The sequence below is a fragment of the Grammomys surdaster genome, unplaced genomic scaffold (genome assembly GCF_004785775.1).
Source record: "Grammomys surdaster isolate TR1022 unplaced genomic scaffold, NIH_TR_1.0 125947, whole genome shotgun sequence".
In the NCBI taxonomy this organism is placed as follows: domain Eukaryota; kingdom Metazoa; phylum Chordata; class Mammalia; order Rodentia; family Muridae; genus Grammomys; species Grammomys surdaster.
Genome location: NW_021620769.1, coordinates 1,027,520 through 1,050,201, shown reverse-complemented (window position 1 = coordinate 1,050,201; position 22,682 = coordinate 1,027,520). Strand labels below are relative to the sequence as shown.

The 22,682-nt window shown below is 44.6% G+C and overlaps 1 protein-coding gene across 2 annotated transcripts in view; it reads right to left on the bottom strand.

Moving 5' to 3' along the window:
- Slc10a7 (solute carrier family 10 member 7) overlaps positions 1 to 22,682 on the bottom strand; it is a 216,444-nt gene that overhangs the window by 25,098 nt on the left and 168,664 nt on the right. For both annotated transcript variants that reach the window (XM_028753407.1, XM_028753408.1), the window contains 3 exons: positions 14,508 to 14,673; positions 13,389 to 13,440; positions 4,929 to 5,002 (listed from right to left, as the gene is read on the bottom strand). In XM_028753407.1, coding sequence (XP_028609240.1) covers positions 4,929 to 5,002; positions 13,389 to 13,440; positions 14,508 to 14,673 — 292 coding nt within the window. The remainder of the gene's footprint in view (positions 1 to 4,928; positions 5,003 to 13,388; positions 13,441 to 14,507; positions 14,674 to 22,682) is intronic.

The window sequence follows — 22,682 nt, the reverse complement described above, 5'->3', positions numbered from 1 at the left end:
TTCTCTTTTGTCATATGCAAAGCGAGCTAGTAGTTTCAAACTTGCTAATCACCACAGTTGTTTAGGTACCAGTGGTTAAATAACTGCTTCAAAAAGTGATGCCCAGTTCTGTGGCAGTTAAAGTAATCCTCATGTATCAAACAGAATCATAGTTAGGCTTTGGGGAATGGAGACTACCAGATCTGTCTGCAAAGTTTTGTTATTTTGACTTCTGTCTTAAGAAAGAGATCACTGTTTCAAGTTTTCAGTTCTAGTTGAAGTTTATTCTTCACAATCTTGAAAAGCTTCAGATTAAACTTGAATAAAAGATCACTTTGTGATTTTATTTCTCTTAAGCATTCTTAATGTGACAGTGTGAGGATTAGAAAAAACCCTTTGTGTGTTGGAGATGCAGAGTGGTGTGTGTTGGGGGAGGGGCAGTGTTGTGCCACTGAGCACACATGAAGAGAGCAACCTTTGCTATCTGTCCTGACAGCTGGTCCTGGGGCTCCTGGGGGGAGGGGAGGTCTTCCGTTTCCACCTCCCACCTCACCACAGGAGTACTGGATTCCAAGTGCATGCCACACTAGTCAGCTTTATGTGGCTTCTGGGGACTCAAACTCAGGTTCTCAAGGGTGTATGGCATGGCACAGGCTTTCCTGAGGAGTCTTCCCAGCCCTGTGAGGTGTTTATTAGACGGCAGTCACAGCTGCAACATTGAGACACCATTCCTTTGAATAACTTTCCCTTGCACACGTAAGAGGGACATTTACTTTATATAGAGGGAAACATCAGAAACAGACCTATGGAAACTTAAAGCTGGAAGAACTTACGTACTATGTGTGCTTTCTCACTGTGCCGAAGGCGCTCGGCTGCAGGATTTGGTCCGGCTCTTGCTGAGAGACAGACCTGTAGCTCAGCACTGGAAGCAGGAATCTAGCTTGGGATCAGGCTCGGTTCTCCCCACTGTCTCCTGAATCCTAAAAGCTTCCACTTTTAGCTTCCAGCTATTAGCTTCTTACCACTGCTGAGCAGGGGCCACAGACTCATAATGCAGTGTGGACAGCATGAGGAGGGGCTGCCTTGATTTGCCTTTCTATACAAGTGTCTATAAATGACATTTATAAGCCATTGGAAACAAAGCAACTTAAATTTTAAACGGGGTACATTCAGTTCAGGAATGCTTTTACAAATAAGAAAAAAAAAAACCGGGACTATCATTACTAACTGTCAATAGCTGACCTGGTTTGAGATGATATTCTTCTATTTTGCTATTCAAATTGCAAACTGATAAGCCGAATAAAGACTTAAGGACCTCAAACACCCTGAACCATTCTCTTTGTAGGTGTAGCTAGAAAAGTTTTCTACATATGTTGAAATTCTAGAAAAGCTAAGTGGTTTAAATCCCTGAGAGTAAAAGATAAATAAAAGGAAAATGCCAACTCCAGAGGATACGTGGGATCTAATCTCTTTCTTGATGAAATCTATCGACTGTGCACCGGAGCCGGTCCTAGCTAAGCCGCTCTTCAATCTCTGCTATGTAAAACGGCTTCTCATTATTACACAAATATCACCATCAAACTGGAGAGTAGCCAGCCAGTGAGAGCTCCTGGCTTCTATGGCAACCCAGGGCAAGGCTGCGTCTTGAAATTGCTGGAAGAGCACCGCAAACAAGCCCTGTAGTACTGTTTCAGATGACGCACAGTGATAGCTCTGCCCTTCCTGCAGGCTTCCTTTCTTAGTGCGCGAACTCCAGGGAACAGCTTCACGTCAGGCTTTCCAGATGGATTATGTGAGGCCATAGCTCAATGTCATTTCCAATAGGAAGCCTCATAATTAAAGGTCAAATAGTCACTTCATCTGCAATCAATCAATAGAAAAAGTACTAATACAGAGAACTAATCAATCAATGGCAAATGTGCTAATAAAAGCAATGAATCAAATACAGCGTGTGTAGATATGAGCACACGGGGGAGACCAAGACAGGGCGAGCGAGAACAATACAATAAACCAAAGGGGAACGAACACAGGCACAGAGGCCACTGAAGAGGCCTTCCAGGTCACATGGGCACCACGTGGCCTGCCTGGGCTAGCCTCAAATATGAACCAGGTAGAATCATAAACTGTGATTTCTAAGTTTCCCTTAATAAATTTTACTTGAGATGTGTGTGTGAATGTAAAAATCACTGGAAATAAATATTCTGACAGCATTTGATACAGGAAAAGATATATTTCTAAAATGCTAAGCAGCTATATTATAATTTGTTATATTTCATCTTTGTGTATAAAAACAAAAAAAAATTTCTGGGTGATGTTATATGAAATTTCCTTTTACTTTCTGGAATGTGTTTTTTTTTCCCCCACACTGATTGTGATGTTCTTCCAAAACAAAAAAGTTCTATCTGCACAATGACTGGCCTGCAGCTCAGGTCACTGCAAAGACACATTCTCTGCCACCCCTAGGACATCAGGACACCAGGAGAAGGCTGGTGAATGTGAGCAGAACAAACTTACTGGGTTTTCCAAGTCTACTGTAGTCGTCATCCCTGGAGCCCCTGGTACATGTGGAATAAGAGTGCTTTGTCTGAGATAACAAGAAGCAATGGGGTGCACCAAGGAGACCAGAGAAAGCAATGGGGTGCACCGAGGAGACAGACCAGAGAAAGCAATGAGGAAACAGACCAGAGAAAGCCGAGCTGGAGCAAGGACGGGCAGAATCCACGGACTGGAAGCAAAAGGCTCTCATCTTAGACCTCAGGAATCTGAGGACAGGCCAGGTATTTAGGGCTTTTAGTTCTCAGAGAGCTTAGGCCCATCAGAGTATAAAACAGCTAAGGATTGACACTGTGTGGTCAATAGGTACCACAGTGTCTTACCATCACTGCGTGGTTATGAGCGACCAAAACATCTTACCATCACTCTGTGGACACAAACTACCAGTGTTTTACAATCACTTTGACTACAAGCTACTATGGTATCTCACAGTGTCTTACCATCAGTGTGCGGTCGCAGCTATCATGGGATGTCACAATACTGTGTCATCACTGGCTGCTACAGTATCTTACTATCACTGGAAGAGACAAGTATATATTTCTTAGGGGAATTCTTCACAAGCAAACAGAAATCCAAGCTCATCCAGTCCTTTTAGCAAAACAACTATTTTTGGGGCTGGTGAGATGGCTCAGTGGTTAAGAGCACTGACTGCTTTTCCAGAGCTCATAAGTTCAAATCCCAGCAGCCACATGGTGGCTCACCATCCATAATGAGATCTGATGCCCTCTTATGGGGTGTCTGAAGACAGCTACAGTGTACTTACAGATAATAATAATAATAATAATAATAATAATAAAGGCTGGAACCAGTGGCTGGAGCAAGAGGGAGAAAGGAAGGGGGAAAAAACTATTTCTGCAAATCAGCTTTCAGAAAGCATAAAGGGCAAAGAGTATGACACTGGAAGTAAGGGAAGGAAGGGAAAGAGACTCAAGATTTGAATGTATTTGCTTATAAAAATAGAAATACCAAGCACGGTGGCACATGCCTTTAATCCCAGCACTCAGGAGGTAGATCTCTGTGAGTTTGAGGCCCACCTGGTCTTCAGAGTGAGTTCCAGAACAGCCAGGGATATACAAAGAAACCCTGTCTCAAAAAACCAAAAAGAAAAAACCAACACGACCTCCCTCGATGTGCTTCCTACAGAAGGTTCAACTAGCTGTGTGTGCTCAGAAGAGGGTCAGAGAGGAGAGACATCATCAAACACTTTGGTTTTTCACTCCATAGCAAGTCCCAAGAAGGCCTAGGGTTAACTGCCCACTGCAGACAGGTCAGGATGCATACAAGACAGCCATGGCAAATATGTGCTCTAGGAAGAGGCCTCATCTGAGCCCCTCTGACCTCCTGACCTTTGGATACACCTCTTGGTTTTTACAAGCCTGGCCTGCCCTATGTGGCAGAGATGCTTTCTTTAAGCTATTTAAAGAAACCTATGACAGAGTCATGTGACTGGAACCTCAGCATAACACATTTAAACTAACAACATCACCGTTCCCCTTCCTCCCAAGTGAATCACATTCCAAATGCACAGGAAGTTTTAATTTGAGTTTTTATGCAATACCCCAACAACTCACGGAGTTCACAAATGAGGGCATTTTCCAAAAGAGTTCCTGATTCCTTTGTGAGTTTTACTGACTGAGAACACGGGTTCTAGATGTCCCTTAGGTCACCCGGATAATGCACTAAATTGGATAAGCCTTCACAGACATTAAAACTCTTCGTCTTAATCTTTTCCTTTAAATAAATGTGACTTCTCTTTTATTACTGTAAATCCAATCGAGTCACTATGGCTAAATCATCTTTGTAGAAAACAATATAATATTAGAAAATGAATTTTTTTTGTTTTTGTTTTTTGTTTTTTGAGACAGGGTTTCTCTGTGTAGCCCTGGCTGTCCTGGAACTCACTCTGTAGACCAGGCTGGCCTCGAACTCAGAAATCCGCCTGCCTCTGCCTCCCAAGTGCTGGGATTAAAGGCGTGCGCCACCACCGCCCGGCTAAAAAATGAATTTCAAACTAACATCAATCACAGAACCACAGTAATAGCATTCACTATTGTCATCTTGATATGAGCACCCAGGAAAAAAAAGGCAATGTTTTTCAGATGCTACTCTAGAGCCATCTAAGAAAAGCTCTGCCAATTGTATTTTCAGAAACAGGCCTCTGGGACCTCAACCAACTCAGGCTGACATTCTGTACTGATCATTTTTCACAAAATGGAAAACATGATTGCAAATTAAGCTAAATCCTGTATTATTAATTAGGCCCTCAGAAATTGGTTTGATCAAATAACAGACTCCAGAACAATGAATGGGCAGTCCTGACCAGGAAACTTGAAAAGTTTCTGAATTTCACAATTATTTAGGGTAGTATGTAGTTTTTAACTCGGTGAGTCACTTACCCAAGGTGAGGGACTTGTGTGTAGAGCAGAAGATGATAGCCACCGTGTCTGCTGGTGTGAACCCCGAGTTATTCCTGGAGGGAGATGGGGAGGAGTTTTACAAATACTCGTATGAAAAGCCAAGCATATCTTATATCAAGTGTGCCCATCTTCACGTTAGCATCCTGCTCCTCAGCCCTAGTGAAAGAGGCTACTGTGGATCAAACGCATAGCCCTGTCTGGATTTCTACTTAGAGAATCAAAGTTCCTATACCCAGTTATAAAGGTTTAGAAAATCATGAGTCAAAATCAGGAAACTAATAATGATGACAATTAACAACAACAACAACAACAATAAAATATTCCCTCTGTCTTAGAAACTCTTTCTCAATTCCTATGGATGGTATAATTCCTGTAGCTCACCTAAAAATGCTTCGGAAGTCAACTACATACAGATGAAGTAAGCTTGTCCCCAACGCCTATGACCACCCAACATTTAAAGGTTTCTAACCTCATCTACCATCTGTAACTTTTGATGGGAGATAAATCTTAATCCCTATTTAGAAAAATCCCTAAGTAGACCCTACATCCTGTTTTGAATACTCCCTGGAGGAAAGGTGTTAGAGGCCTCCCGTAACACAGGAAGAGCAAGAGAATATGTAAATGGTCTCCTCTGGGAGCTGGAAGGTTGCCTGCTCAAGTGTCTGCAGCCTCTGCAGCATTCCCTCTAGTCTCAGCATCTGGTAGGAGCCTCAGACACAGAATGGTGTCTCCCTGGGCTGAGGCTCCCACAGACGAACAGCACTGGAGTGCAACAGGCTGCCCTCTTGTCTCACATCAGACTTGTAAGTCTGCGCTGTGATTTTCTTCTTCTTTAAACATCATGCCACATAACTGACATTTTTGTCCTTTCATTCCTGTGGTGAGCCCAACAGGGAGGGAACTATCAGGCAAACACCTGAGCTATGACTGGACAGGAGTAAAGATAAATACTGCATATAAAAGAGGGGTCAGAGGTGAGGGAAGGGAGAGAGGGAGATTGGTCATGGAAGAGAAGACTATCCTGTCCCTGGAGTGGGTGGGCTATTATCAGTGGACCACACAGATCCTCCCAGGAGGTTAGGGGTGGTAAACCCAGAGTCGGAGATTGGAGCCATATGCACAGTGGCCAAAGAGGAGATTCCACATGTCGCCTCATTTTCAGGAATGCTGGCTTGTGTCCAGGTGTGGACTTAGATGAGGCAAGCAGAAACACTAGAGCAATATGATCAGACTCGTTCTTAAGAAGTAGCCACACGAACAGAACCAGCTGAGACTGAAGAGGTTGGCCATAGTGGGGAGCTAGAAGGGCCACGGGAAGAGCAGGACATGGACACATGGAGTTTGAGTGACCAGAATGTCCGCTGCTATTCTCCAAGGAGTGCTCCTTCCCAAGAGCTGTTGAGCATGGGCTGCGGGGACGAACACATTTGATTTCAAACCCACAGGATGACATCATTCGCCTCTGTGCAGATAAATGCAAATGTATGTGAGAATTTACACACGGAAGCGCTGGTGACATCTTTAGTATCATAACTATCACTTGTAGAGAGGAAGAAGTTATGGGACATTGGAAGCCCTGAGCATTCTAGGTGGAGAGGCACACTGAGTCATGAGTGGGAACAGGTAGCCGTTGGGGAGGGGAGTCAAGGAGCTGATGCCGTATGAGGTGAGCTGTTACATGGACCATGCGTGGGGGAGGGGTGAAGGACAGGAGGGAAGAAGAGAGAGGGCGGGGAGAGAAATATGAATATGAAAAAACTGATAAATCTAGGCCTCCCAACAGTCTCAAGAGGACCAGACAAAGGGGTAAACAGAGTTTCTTAGGTTTTTTTTTGTTTTTCTTAGCTGGAAGCAAAGTAGAAAAACAAGGTGAGTTGAAAAATACAGAAGACGCAGGAGTGACTCATACCATGGCAGGCATCCACTCACATATCCACAGATGTTCAGGTAATGAGGCAATGTGGCAGACTGAAGAGGCTTCCCTCCGGGGGGATGGACACCTGAGATTGCAGGACTTGAGCTGTGTGGAAGTCCCCACAGACACACCTGGTGTCTAAATGCAAGGGTCTCACTTTGCCCCTCCCTTCCCCTGTCCTCAGAGCACTGGGGCTTCACTTCCAGCGGGGTCCAGGAGGCTCCTGCTTGACCTGGAGCTCACCCTGTCTCCCGGCCTGTGTGGCTCACGGGACACTTGGGGCTGCTGTTTTGTTCTTCTCTAGTAGAGACTAAAGCTAGGCTGGGCTCCACAGTGGGAGGGAGGGCAGGGCCTTGGGATAGGAACCAAGGGCTTGTGCTTACACTGTCCTCTGACTCTAGCAGCCCAGTGATAGGCTCCACAGTGTGGATTTTAAGCCAAGCACCTACAGCTAATGCCCTGGTAGTCCACCACTCAGGAGAGTAAGGGAGCACAGCACCGAGCATCACTGAGCACATTTCCACACACTTAGCATCCAGCATGTCTTTTCAGGACAGCACAGAAGGAGGTGGCATTTCTGTCCTGCTTCTTCTGAAGAGGGGTCAGAAGTCCAGCACACCAAAAGTCACAAAGTAGGAAGTAGCCTGCCCCAAATTCTGGGGCCAATTTATCTTCTCAGAAAACCAAAACCAAAAACCACTTCAGGATCTAATGGATGGGAATGAGCAGTTTCTGGGTCCGTAGCCCACCCCTGTCCACACTTTGTAGAGGGCGGCATCGGGACACAAGAGCGAGCCAGTGCATCCCGCTCGCTGTACTGAATCACTGAGGACCCCTGCTTCTCTCCAGCGGTGAGCATCTGTGTGTAAACTCCAGCAATTGTGTTCCTTCTCATTTTCTAACCCTGCCATACCTCTCTTTAATATTGATTTTCTTTTTATCCTGCTTTTATCATTTCTTTTGATCACTTTGTCCCCCCCGAGGTGCTTCTTTCCTTTCCTTCCCAACTGGTTTCTTAAGAATTCTCTCTAACAAAGCTTTCAATCAGCCGTTTCCACATAATATTTATTTTGTCTTCCTCTGTACCCACAGAGGAAGGCATGTCAGGTTTCTCTAGCAGAAACACAGAATGTGGGGCAGAAGAGGTCCGCAGAGAGGCAGGGAGATCTGTCTAACGTGCTGCAGGGACCATCCCCGTAAGGCGCCCTTTGTAAGCCTTCTGTCTTGCTTTTTAACAAGACCCCAGCACCTCACTGGTCACAAGCTGTGTGGCACTAGACAAGCTTCCCAGAACTCTGGGCTGTGGGCACTCACCTCCAAATGCACACAGCTGTGGAATTAATACTAAATCCCGTCTCCCTTCTCCTTGCAGCTACTCCTCTCGGGATTGTGGTGAGAGGCCGGCATGTACACACAGACTTCCTTCTTACTGTGTTCAGTCATTCCAGTGACTACTAAAGTATCCTTCACACAGTTTAAACATTATTGCTTTCTTTTCCTAGAGCTTTTCAATATCAAAACAAAACAAAATTAACAGAACTAGGACAGTGTTCCAAAGCTGCAGAAGTTTTGTGGACTTGTCGTGTATGATTGACCTGCAGCTGATGGGTCAAGTCGCATTTCCTAGCAACTGTGGCAGAGAAAGGAGACCTGGACTGTGGCACAGTCAGAAGAGCCAACTCTCTCTTGCTAGTACTAGTTTTCGATGTGATAAGCTATCTCGATGACATAAATGTCCTAGTGTGCCTTACGTTTACTGAGTACCTACTTTGTGCTGGGTCTGCATGTCGAGGGTTTTGTGAACTCTCGGCGCTCTGAGAAACACACTGTTTCCCCCCCACCATCCCCCGTGAGGAAAAGCAGCAGAAACTACAAGCCTATTGAGCAGGGCTGAAACCCAAGTCCACTGGAGTCAGGTGCTGGAGTCTGGACCCTAGTGCTACTCTGCAAACAGACAGGTGGGAATGTAGGGTGATCACTTGCCAGCAGTTTGAACTGCTCTTTGGCATGGTGACATTCCAGACCCGAAGAAATCCTAATTGGAGAGGCAAGGGGTGACAAGGAAGCTCAATTTTCCAACTAGGTGTCTCTTGGCTTTTTACCAAATGTGTATCTTCAGCATGGAGCTGCATGTGGCAGGAACAAGGGAAGGACATGGACATGGGGTCCCTTTCAGGCCCGAATTAATTCTAGATGAACTGAGCTGGTATGGAAAAAATAAACATGGGCTGAGGGGTAGGGAGGAGAACGGAGAAAGAGGGAAGGAAATTGGGGGGGATGACAACTGGGGAACGGAGAAAGAGATGGAGGACAGGCAGATTTCATGAAGTACAAGTAGGAAAGAAGCAAAAGTTGGAAAAGAAAAGAAAGAGACCCCACAGAGACAGTGGACCTTGGTTACAGGCCCTGGGACCTGTGACAAGTGTTGTGTGTGTCTGTGTGAATTTGAAGAGCTCAGCTAAACATTCTTTACAAATACCCTAGGTGAAATAAGTATTATGCATTGTAAGTTTTATTTTTATTATTTTAAATTATTTGAACGTGTGTGTCTCTGTGTGCTATGTACACACTGAATACAGGTTCCAGGAGGCCAGAAGAGGGCATCAGATGCCTTGGAACAGGAGTTACCACCTCTAACAGGTTTTGTGAGCCACTCCAGTCTTCTTCAAGGGTGGCAAACATAGCTGCTGAGCCATCTCTCTAGCCCCAATATCATGAATTTTAAAAGTAACTGAAATATATTTTAAAACAACTGTGAATTGCAAAGCATTCTGCAAATATGAAATTAAAAAGGTGTCAACTTTAGGTGTACTACTTGGAAGGATAATCTGACTTTTAGGCAAGTTCCTAAATTAAATCGTAAACTTGGGTCCTCCTCTGACAAACAGCATCAAGATGTAGAATCAGGTCAACAGTAGAATCAGGTCGCTGTCCATTGCACGAAGCATCCATCGTATGTGCAGTCCTTTGGACAGAGCTAGGATGGGGCAGAAATCATTCCTTCTAAAGTCATATCCTGATGAACTATGAGATCTCTCAGTAAGAAACAGCAAGAAGGCCATTTCCTAAATTTTATTCTGTTGAAAACTGTCCACTTTTTAAGAGACTACTTTTGGGCCATAGGATCATTACCCTGGAGCATGGGCGCAGAGGACAGCTATTCTACAGTATGGTTTGCCAAAGAATGTGTATCTAACAGTGGGATAGGAAAAAGTTCAAGTCCCAATTGAATATGGTAGAGAAACAGGATTTAAAGACCAGGACTCTAATGAAAGATCAGTTCTGCACACTAATAACTGAGAATTTTAATTTGATTAGTTACAATGCCCCTCTTCCTGTACTCCCATTCCTACCCTCTATGCTTTTTAATGATTGGTTTTAACTGTGAACTTGGCACAATCCACAGTTAGGGAGAAATGGAGTTTCACTGAAGGACTGTCTAGAGCAGGCTGACCTAGGGGTATGTCTGTGGGATGCTGTCTTGAATAAGTCAATTGAGGTGGGCAGATCTGCCCACTGTGGGTGGCACTATTCTCTTGGCAGGAGATTCTGGGTTGTGAGTAGAGAAAGCTGCCTGAGCACTATCATGATGCATTAACACACTGCTCTCTGCCCTTGACTGTGGACGGAATGTGACCAGTTGCTTCCTGACTTCCTGCAGTGCTGGACCAGAACTTGGAACCCTGAGCCACATGAGCCGCTTCTCACTTGTGTTGCTCTGGCCAAGGCATTTATCCCAGCAACAGGAAATGAAACTAGGATAGCTTTCAAGGAAATGCTTAGTCCCTAAGGGGATATCTACAAATTATGTCATCTGACAAGATGGCTAACTTTAAAACTACCTCGCCACAGGAACAACACATACATGTTTTTCTCCATGACTTAATTTCTCTAGAATTTACCCTTACTTCATAAATCATAACCTCAAATTTAGAAAAATGTTTCAAATTATAGCAATCAATTCTTTTTTTTTTTAAATTGACTCTGAACAATCAGCTAAACCAAAATCTCCACAAGCCAAGAACCTAGTGTGAGGCCCCAACCTAGCCTCTCACAAACTTGGTGGAATGTCAAGACCTCCATCTTGTGAGAACTCAGTGTGAACACCTGTGGCCCCTGGTCTGGAACCTGATCAGTGCACCTCTCTCATAACCAGTGCCTGTCTGGGTCTTCCTCTGCCGCTGTCCACCACATCCTGCTTTGCATGTGTGCTAACATATGTATCACCCCTGCTTCTCACACGAGAGCCATTCTTTTTTGGATTTTCGAGACAGGGTTTCTCTGTATAGCCCTGGCTGTCCTGGAACTCACTCTGTAGACCAGGCTGGCCTCGAACTCAGAAATCCGCCTGCCTCTGCCTCCCAAGTGCTGGGATTAAAGGCATGCGCCACCACTGCCTGGCAACGAGAGCCATTCTTGATGACTGTCTCTCCCAAGAAGCCAACGCCACCACTCTGGCAGTGCCATCTGACCACAGCTTAGCTGAGTGTAGCCCTCAGAGATCACATATTTACTCTGTAAAGTCATACAGGACTAAAATCACCTCTTTTTTTGAGACATGCATTCTGACATCTTTCTCAATTCCCAGGCATTCAATACATCCCAATATGTATTGAATGAATTCCACCAATGGAAGAAGTGGCATTTAGCATAGGCCTTTAAGAACAGGAAAGATGATAGCCAGGCAGTGGTGGTGCATGCCTTTAATCCCAGCACTTGGGAGGCAGAGGCAGGTGGATTTCTGAGTTCAAGGCCAGCCTGGTCTACAGAGTGAGTTCTAGGACAGCCAGGGCTACACAGAGAAATCCTGTCTTGAAAAACCAAAGCCAAACCAAACCAAACCAAAACAAAACAAAAAGAACAGGAAAGTTGAGCTAGGCATGATGGCACATGTTTGCAATCCTAGCATCTGGGAAGCTGAGACTGGAAAACTGCCATGAGTCTAAGGCCAACATGGGCTACATAGGGAAACTTCTTTAAACACACACACACACACACACACACACACACAAAGTGTGCACACAGCAGGAAGGATGGACTAGAACATGGACACCAGGCTGCGCATGGGGAGAGCCTTGGTGACAGAAATGAGAGAGCATGAGGTTCTTCTAGGAAACAACAACGATCTTAACCTCAGCATAGGCAGAATGGATGTACAATGGCAAAACGGACTCACAGCTGAGTTTCATTTTGCTCTTCCTGCTTATGCTCTATCTTTTATTTTTTAACTAAGCTTTGGAGATATCAGAACAACGCTGTGGTCACCAGGATCCAAATCACTGGAAGCTGTAAGAATCTGGTAGTAGCACCTGCCTTTAATCTTGGTTGACAGAGGCAGGTGACTCTCTGTGATTTTGAAGCCAGCCTGGTCTACAAAGTGACTTGCAGGAAAGCCAGGGCTACACAGAGAAACCTTGTCTTAAAAACAAACAAACAAACAAACAAACAAACTAATCAAACCAACCTCCCCCCAATTCCTAAAGCCAAAACCAAAACCAACCAACTAACCAAAAGCAAACAAACAAACAACCCCCTCAAACCCCGTTCAAACAAAAAAATACCAAACAAACCACACCACCCAACCAATCAACCAAAACACATAAACAAATGTATCAAAAAAAGTTGAGGCTGAGGCTAGAAATGTAGTTACCATAGCATCTGGAACTTGAATAAGAGACTCGGTATAGACAGACAGACAGACAGACAGACACACACACATATACACACACACAGGGCGGGAGCTGCTCAGGGAAGACCTCCTGAGAGAGATGAAAAGAATGTAAGAGCTGTAGAGTGCTGTAGACATTGTCTTTTGGTCATAAAATGGAAGCTATGGTTGCCTGCATAAGATCAAGATGGATCTAATAAGATGGTCCAACATGGCAAACCCTAGTGCTAACTGGACTCAGTGGATTACACAAACCCAAAAGGAGGGCGTGAAAGGGGAGGACATGATCAAGATACATTGCTTATTGTATGAATTAGTTAAAAAATATAAGATAGTCTCTTTAAACATAAGGTGGAAGAGGAAGTTTCAGAGAAAAAGACTAAGTGCATTTTAAGTATCTTGCTGAGGCAATGGGGACAATAGGTACATGGTAAGGAAAATGATTGCGCTGGGACATAGGAGAAACCGAAGATCTCAGCTTAGAAGTGTCAGCAGAAGCCGGGCAGTGGTGGCGCACGCCTTTAATCCCAGCACTTGGGAGGCAGAGGCAGGCGGATTTCTGAGTTCGAGGCCAGCCTGGTCTACAGAGTGAGTTCCAGGACAGCCAGGGCTAAACAGAGAAACCCTGTCTTGAAAAACCAAAAAAAAAAAAAAAAAAAAAAAAAAAGAAGTGTCAGCAGAAAGCTCCCTGAGGCCAGGAGAACAAGAGGCTATGCAAGCTCGTGAGGGAGGTCGCCATGTCTGCAGTTTGAAAGGGCAGCACAGAGAAAGTGGTCAGTGAGAGTAGGAAATGCAGGACAGCATAGCAGTACAGTAGCCACGGGGAGAAGCTAACAGGAGACACCAAACCACTTACCTCGTGGAGAAGATGAAAGTCAGAAGCATGAAGCTCAGCTGAACGGAGACTACTGAAGAAAAGACAGAAGACAGAGCATGAGTGGAGACAGGAACCATGGGAGGCTCCTGCAGCCCACTGAGCTCTACCTAACCCCTGTCTGGAATTAAACACCACTCAGCCAACACACACTGCCAAAAGACGGCTGGACTTAAGCTGTTCTCACATACAGACAATGGCATCAGCACTCAGGAAGATCTAGAACCCTCTTTGACTATCTTAGATTTAATGATCTCATTTGTTCATTTACAAGGACTGGCTTTCACCAGGAGCTGAAGACCACAAACAGGAATATAACACACACCTCGAAACAACTCATCTCAATGATAAAAGATTATTTGGTATTATGGTATTAATCAAAGTCATGCTTAAAATTACAGGATGACTAGAATACAAAGTTGTGTTTTACACTTTAGTGGTTACTGACATTTTTAGTCTGCTGCTCCTGAAGAGCAAAGTACCATTTCTTTATAAAACTGCATTAGAAACTATGATGAAAACTTCACATTATCATCCAATGCAGCTGAATTATTATAAATATACAACAACATCATATGTCACAAGTCCTTTTGAAATCATGAGAGATCAGAGACTGAGGGCTGGAGAGATGGCTCAGCAGTTAGGAGCACTGGCTGCTCTTCCAGAGGTCCTGAGTTCAATTCCCAGCAACCACATGGTGGCTCACAACCATCTGTAATGGAATCTGATGCCCTCTTCTGGTGTGTGTAAATACAGTGACAGTGTACTCACATAAAACAAATAAATCTTAAAAAGAGAGACCACACTGAGTTTAAATTAATTTGGTGACTTACTGAATTACAACACAGATTGGGTTGAATGTAATTCTTATTACAGCTAATTAGTTATTTCTCCTATTAACACTACTGTAGATCAGAGAGTGGAGCAGGAAACAGAAAAACAGATTAAGATTCAAATGTCGGACTGATGTCTTTCTAAAGAACATAGAGATAAAGTCAAGTCAGTTAGTAAACATAGTACCAGCTAAGCAGAGCATGGGATTGCTTCCCAATGCCGCAGAGGAGGCTGGCGACAGCCGGGACGTCCCGCCTTGTGACTTACTTATGAACAGTATGAGGACGAGACTGAACTTGTCCAGGTCGATGCTTGGGTTGGAGAAGGTGTCACAGAAGGTGGTGTAGATGATCATGAGAAGCACACTGCTGCTGACCACACCGAAGGGCGGTTTCTTCCTCTCCAGCCAGTCCTTGATGTATCTTCGGACGATCTGAAACACAGAGATCAACAGGTCGCCTCTTCGCTGAGATGTAGGGAATGGAAACGGGCATCACAAAGTGATTGTGACAGCGCAAAGACAGAATGGGAAGAAAATAATTTGGATGATGGCCGCAGTGGATTTCAAAGCTTCCCTGCCTTTCCATTCTTCTTCTGGGGAATTCAGGACTTGTGGTGCAACTTCCACTGGGTGTCCATAATGAGAGTGAATTTTCAAGCGAATTCAAATCCGTCCTTAATCATGCCAAATGCTCTTTGCTAGCTGTCACGGAGACGTGCCCATTAAGCCTCCCCCAAGTTTATGTCCTCTGCTGTCGTAATGGATGTGTGTAATTATCACAGTCCCCTTTGCCTCAACAGACAATTCCAAGTGCGACTTTGGGAATCTTAAAAATCTGACATCTTCAAGAATTTCAAGACACTAGATAATCGAAAGTGATCCATGGAACATATTAATATTTAAAACACTAGCAATGCACCAGAAGTTTTTAATTAAATTATAACTCATGCTTGAAAAGCAAAAGTGCATGTGTTGTGGGAGTTTAAATAATTCACATCTGAATATCTAGAGTTTTTTTGTGAATCCAAAGACAAATGCCATTTGTACGCTTTTAGAATTCTAAGGTTAATACTAAAAAATGAATAAACCTGTCCTAACTTTTCTACAAAAGGACTTGTGAAATAAAAGTTACAGTGTAGCACCTTCTGATTTTAAGACCAAATCAGCTATTTAAAGTCAGGGCAGTCTGATACTGGAGATCCTATTTGCTTGGGCATGCATATCAGCTGCCGAGCTCCAAGGAGCCTTTCAGTTCTGAAGGAAGTGGTAAAGTGCCATTATAAGGGCGACAGTGGAGACATTTTGTGTTTTGATTCACTCACTGTCCTGCATAATTGAATGTGAAATTTCACAATAGGCTGAGTTACCAGGGATCCATTGGTAGTAATGAGGTGAGGGGTTCTACTGGCGACCACCCTGCCATCAAAAAGGCTTAATTTGCAATGGGGCATGCACGACCTTAAGAATATTAGGAACAAAACAGGTCTGAGTTGTCTGTCCTAGCCAGGGTTGTGTTTTCTAAAGTTTCCAGGGTCAAATTCACTCTGACTATGGCAAATGAAAATTCAAAAATTAAAACAGTTTACAAACTGAATAAATTTCATAATAGCTTAAAGCAATTATATGTTATGGTTGTAGTTAATCTTTCACTGGGCTAACTCATAAGGGAAACCTCATTCTATGTACATGTGTATGTATTTGTGTGTGCTCAGTCCCATCTATGGCTTCAGGCTTTCCCCAGAGGTTGTCCCCACTGGCGGTAACAAGGGACACTGTACTCTCAGTCAGACCTCTTGGAGAGTGACCTTGGCTCAAGGAATGAGTAAACTGCCTGTCCCCTAGGTAAGAGTCTCTGCAGAAAGGTGATCACTTGGTATTGTGTGTCGGGAATGAAAGCAGCGAGTATTACAGACTGACCAACAATGGTTAGGAATCTTTAAAAACCAGGTCTTACATTACAGTAATAATTGGCTCACTAACATGTTGACAGGAAAGGAGAGTTCTCAGACTGCTTTATTTTATTTATTGGTTTTCATTTCTTAGAGTTGAAAATGTTCTGGGTAGAGATCAGAGCAGGTCTGTCACCCGAGCTCAGGGACTGGTGCATGGACCAGGAAGTCTCTAATGGTGTGCATGGGTGATACGAGGACCCTTGTTAAACATGACAAGGAAGGCTACCAAGAACTTCGTTTAGGTCATTTCATAAAATATTATATCACAAATGTAGTCTTCCAAGTTTTAATAGTCCAGCTGCTTTAAAACTAAACAGAAATTAATAACATCTATGAGAACACTGACTCCTTTCTTTTCATTTAGTTTTTGAGACAGGGTTTCTCTGTAGCCCTGGCTGTCCTGGAACTACCTCTCTCTGTAGGCCAGGCTGGCTTTGAACTCACAGAAATCCACCTGCCTCTGCCTCCTGAGTGCTGGGACCGCAGGTGTGTGTCACCACCACCACCAGATAGAACATTTACTCTTACTCTAGTATAGAATACTCAAAAACATGTAACCCCCTCTCTGATCCCAATACCCAAAGGAAGCATGTCCGTCTCTCTCCCCACCACGGCCCAGCCTGAGAAGATTAATAAATAAAAACGAGTGGGTGGAGAGTGGAAGCCAAAGCCACATTAAAGCCAAGGCAATCTCCAATCATCAGTCAACATGATGAGCAGTAATTGGATTCAGTTAACCTGATAGTCTCTTCAAAACTTCATTACAAGGCACTCGGTCTCGTGGTCGCGTAGGGTGCTTTCCATATGGCAAGAGACAAGGGCCCCTGAGTCAGAGTCCTCTTCGCCTAAAGCTTCAGGGGTAAATGCCAGATGCTCAATCTTGATGAACTCAAGTACAAGTTGGGAACTGAAGGAGCCCACAAGGGCAGTGACAACAGTAAAGGAACAGAGCCTGCCAGGAGATTTCAGGCTCACTGTGGTATCCAGCCATGTCTCCTTAGTCAAGCATTCTACATCTTTCTAGCTCCACAGAGCCTCTCTATCTTGCTTTAAATTCAGTTCTCGCCGGGCGGTGGTGGCGCACGCCTTTAATCCCAGCACTTGGGAGGCAGAGGCAGGCGGATTTCTGAGTTCGAGGCCAGCCTGGTCTACAGAGTGAGTTCCAGGACAGCCAGAACTACACGGAGAAACCCTGTCTCGAAAAACAAAACAAAACAAAACAAAAAATTCAGTTCTCAGAGCAGCCATCTTTGCATTGTGTCGTTGGAAAGGCAATCTGAGTGAAGAGCAGCTGATGTACCTCACAGAAGTGGTCTGGACACAGCTCCAGAAAGCATTTTTCGTCCTGCAATTCAGCAACTACTTCTTAGTCATGCCGTGTTTCTGAGGAATTTGTGCCATCTAAAAACTCTCCAGACTTTGGCTGCATTGCCAGTGTTAGTGACCCTAAAGGAACCAATGCTTTGTCAGAGACCAGTGCATCCTGAGACTGTCCCTGACAGAATTCTCAGGAACAAAGACAAATCTGTGTGAGGTGGGAAGAGGAGTCCAGGTGAGATGGCCAGGTCTATCTCTGCTTAGAACTTATCCTAACTTCATTTGTTCAGTGCTCAGAGAAACTTAGGCATTAAAAATTAACTGACGAATGCTCATTAACCCACTCACTTTTCCCAGTAGAGCAGGGAAAACGTCTCCCCCAGGAAGGCTTTCCTTTTATTGTCTCAGCCTTAATATTTTGATTTTCGTTATTTTAAATTAAATAGCAGGCAAGGCTACAGGAAAATTAAACTTGACTGCATTTCCAATAAGCTGTGTTTCATATCGGTTGCAATATGAGTTCAGTTTAGAAGCCAGTAAGAGCGGCCCATCCTAGGCGAAGAGCGGTGACAATCAGGATGACCGGGAAGCCCAACAGTCATCATTTTCTTTCTACTCGGTCTTTACATTTATAACTGAGTTTGGGGTGAGAATGTGTGATGGATAATTCTTCATGTCAAGCCCGAGTTTTAAATTTTATTTTTCTTCACAGTGGTTTCAGGTTTTTTGGTGGTCACCCTCTATTGCAATGAATTCATATATTTTCATAAAGAGGTTTGAGACTTTATTAACACCCTATTAAATGGATGTTGTAAGACTGGTGGTATTAAAGCTAATGTTTATAACACTTTTCTCTTAAATGTTTTATTAAACATTGATTAGGTTTTAGATAACATTAGTATACTTTGAAAAGATTATAAATAAATAAGAAATTGAAACATCTATCAGTGGTTACCCATCTAAGAGTGAAAATGAGCATCAGTTGGGAAACTTCACCCTATTGCTTATTTTACTCTCAGACGTCTTGCTGGGAATACAGTTGACAACACAGGCAAAGAGAGCCCAGACAATCTGCATAAAAAACAAGAAGCTTGTCACATTTGCTAGAGAACCCAGTATCAGGTCAATGTACAGACTGACCCTGAATCCTGGTTTTGCTCCTTCCTTTGACATCCTGGGTAATCCTTAACTTCCCTTAACTTTCCTGTGGCTCATCTGTGATCACAGCTGTAGTCAGCACTGAGGAACTGACTGGGCTGAAGACACTGTAGACACAGCCTGTGCGAGGTGAGTGGTCCTCATTCTCACTTCTGGTTCTGGGTTGGTGACGTGTCTCACTATTGACAGCACATCCCATCCCACAGGACCATGTGCCAGCAACACACACACACAACACACACACACACACACACACACACACGCTGTGTGAAACAAAAGAAAGACCAAAAACAATTCAGATCCAATTGAACCTCACATGTGCAAGATGCTGGAGAACTAAGGTCACTAGTTGAATTCAGCTAAGCTAATACCCACTCAGCATGAACGGCCAGCTGCAAGCGGCAACACATCGGGAATGGAAAAGCCTGAGGACTCGGGATAACAGACAGACAGACAGACATGCACTTCACTGTTCACTCAGAGAGAGACGAGGTGGGCTGTGGTGTGCTAATCTGAAAACTAAGCAGGGTGATAGAAAAGAATGAAAGGTGATAGGAACTCAGGTTCATTAGCGTTTGTTCATAAATCACCCCTAAATACGATGCGCGAAAGAAGCATCTGCTGCATGCACTTAGAGCTCAGCTTGTAAGGAAGGCAGGCAAACAGTAAAAGTGTACAAATTTTCCCTCCTCGCGAACAGGCAGACAGAACTAGAAGACCAACGCAAGCCTGGCAGATACTCAAGTAAGGCTGGGAACTTCAACCCAAAGCAGATATTCCTCAGAGAAAAGACAGAGAAGTGAAATCCACTCCCAAGAACAGAGTCCAAAGCTGAAATCTGATGCTGTGTTACCACGAATAAAAGGCTCAGGAAATTTTGCTCAGTTCACATACTTACCCCTCCTTTCTTCCTCAGTTCATTTTGTTAAAGAAATAATGACAGATCTTATTTTAATCTTATTTTAAAGATTGACATAAAAAATTGTAGAGAAGTTTGCTTTTGTAATTTGCCCTTTTCTGTTACAAGTGTTGCCAAGAATCGGTTTCCACCGGACAAATATCCATGTACACTTCCTACAAGGCCCTCGAAGGCCATAGTATACAATTTAGGTGAGTGAGCGGGTTGAATATCAACACAGAGATAAACTAGGCAGACAGGTCTCTCTATCTTTGGGGAGCTTACATTCTAGTTGGGAGTGGAATGAAAACAAACAAACAAACAAACCAGCAAGAAGCAAGAAATGTGTATTGAGAGAAGTTTAAATGAGGTAGCTTGATTGTGACTAGTGGCACCTGGGGCAGCCGGTGGAGGAAGGTGGGAAGAGGCAAGAGCCAGGGCAAAGGCTCCGGAGGAGGAGGAGAGGGTGCTGGAGAAACAGCAGATGGGTAGGGTAGGGGTGGGGCTGGAAGGGAAGTGCAAAGGACCTAAAGAGAGAGGGGGGTGACAATGAAGAGACAAGGGAACCTTGCATGGAGTGGGGTTGTGCAGAGGTTTCAGATGACACTTTTAGTTTGATGCCATGGACTTAAAGCATGAGGGACTGATTGCTGCACTATGCAGAGAGCTCTACTGGGAGTCCGTGAAGTAAGCAGAGCTGGACTGAGGTAAGAAAGAGGCCAGAACAAAGCCCGCTCCTGGTGCGTCTGAGATCTAAGCAGCTCAGTTGCACACACAGACCAGGTAGGTGGTCAGGCGCAAATGGGACTGGACTTTTGTGAAGGTTCTCACAGGAGGGAAGGGTGGGGGGCTGGACTGTGGCCTGTAAGTTGGGTCAGAGAGAAAGTGAAGCACGAGGAGAGCAGTGGCTGGCAGCAGGCCGGATGCCGAGCTCTTGAGTTGGAAGAATCACGGCATGAACACAGATAAGGAAAGCAGCTGGTGTCTGAGAACTGAGCTGTTTCAGACTGGTCCTCACCCGCATGAGCCTGCTGTTGTCTGCAAGCACGGTCCTGTGCATTAGGAAAGAACGCTCTTCCTTAAAATACTGCATTTCCTCCTGTCAGGGGCCTAGAGTATACTGTACACTCCTGTGTTCCAGACAGGCACAATTGTTGGAAGTGCAGCAGCCATCATCATGTGACGAAGTCTGCATGACACAAGCGGATTCTGACAGTTTCAGTCCCAGGAGCAGGAGGCCAAGGGGGTGAGGCTTGTTCAAAGTCCCCCGCCCCCGCCCCAGAGGTGTGCATCTTCCCTGTAGTCTTCAGGGATCTGAGGCTCACTGTTCACAGAACAGTGCTCAACTAACAAAACTTTCTCCTGTAGGCAGTCCCCGTCTCCTGCTATGGCCCTAGAGTTGCCCTCTGTATCCATGGGTTTATAAATGAAAAGTACTTGAAAAACTTATTGAATCTGTACAGACTTATTTTCCTTACTATTTTAAAACTATTTACACAGCATATGAACTCTATTGATTAGATTTTATAAATAATCTGTAGAGGATATGTATATGCCATGAGCAAACACTATGCTATTTTAGACTTGAAACCCCCTGGGTTTTGTTTGTATGGACTCTGAAGCCAAGTCCCTTAGAACCTGATGGACAATTGTACTCAATTTTCTTTGCAGGATTTGTTTTGCAGGCGATTGCTGGAAAAGAAAAAGTCATTGTTATCTAGTAGCCACTACATACAGACCTAAAAACATAATCCTGAACAAAGAGCAATCTAGGAAAAATGAATGCTGGGCCCCCTGTGGGTAAGTTCAAAGCTCTCTCTGTCAATCTTTTTGTATAGCTTAAACCCTACTGCTGAGCATGGTACTGAATATACCTGTGAGCAACCGCGCGCCTACAGAGCTCACCACACAGGCTGACTGACACACTGAGCAAATAAAGCTAGACGCACTGAAACACTTCAGTGTTTCAGGAAGGAATCGCCTCTGCTTCCGGCTCACGGTAGAGGATTATCTCTTTGATAAAGATGTGTCGAGCCCACTAAGGGTAAACTGGCACTGGGTGTATGCCAGGGGAGCAGGAACAGGCACCTTAGAGAGGGCTCAGCAAGGAGGCTGCAGGAACGAGCAGCTTTCTGAAAGATAAAGGCAGAGTGTGTGGGGCACATCCAGGCTCACTCAAGAGAACTCAAGAGGACACAGTGTGGCAGAAGAGAAGCCTGTAAGAAGGGGAGGGGTACAAAGGTGCAGGGCAGAGGCAGGATGAGCCAAACTGTGAAGTTAAAGAAACCATGGGCCAAGGAGGTGACAGCTGGGAGCACAGAGATGATCTTAAAAGAGGAACAGGACCAGCAGACTCGCTGTGAGGGCTACCCAGAGGCTGTGAGATCTGGGGTGAGAACTGGAGGACATTCAGGACAGAGAAACAGGTTCAGGAGGGATGACGGCTTAGACAAGAGATGGCTAGGTATGCTGCCCTCTCTTACACTGAATGGTGTTGCAGATATCTGTTGGGAAGAACCTTGAGAGAGAAAGGGTGGCATTTAGTGACTTCCTGGATGAAAAAGGTTAAAGATCCAAGAAGAGAGTGGAGGCAAGCTTGACCCATCAGTGCAACGCTGTGACCACCCACTCTTAAGATTAGAGGACACAAGGAAGGGACTTTCTCCAAACACAGAAAGCTGCCAGAGGTTCCTCCTAAGAGGATGAAGTAAAAAAGCCGCCCATCCTAGGTGTGTACCCATCAGATGGGTCCCAGTGCTGAGCCGGGGAGGAGGACACAGGCCCGTCCTTATTAACCCAGAAGCTATCTCCAGCTGACAACTGCTCACAAGGGAAAAATTAGTCTCCTCCAGTGAGGTGTCACAGGGTATACAAACCACATTTAAGGGAGGTCCCATGCCAACCCAGCAGTATCTTTTGGAGAGGTTCTGTCTCATAATGCCTTAATTCTTGTCAACCTTACTTGCCTTTTGCTTATCTGTTGTAGTTTCCTGCTTTGTGTTTTTATGGGCATTGCTTATGTATGTGTGCATGTGTATGTATGTGCATGTGTATATGTGTGTATGTGTATGTATGTGTGCATGTGTATGTATGTGCATGTGTATATGTGTGTATGT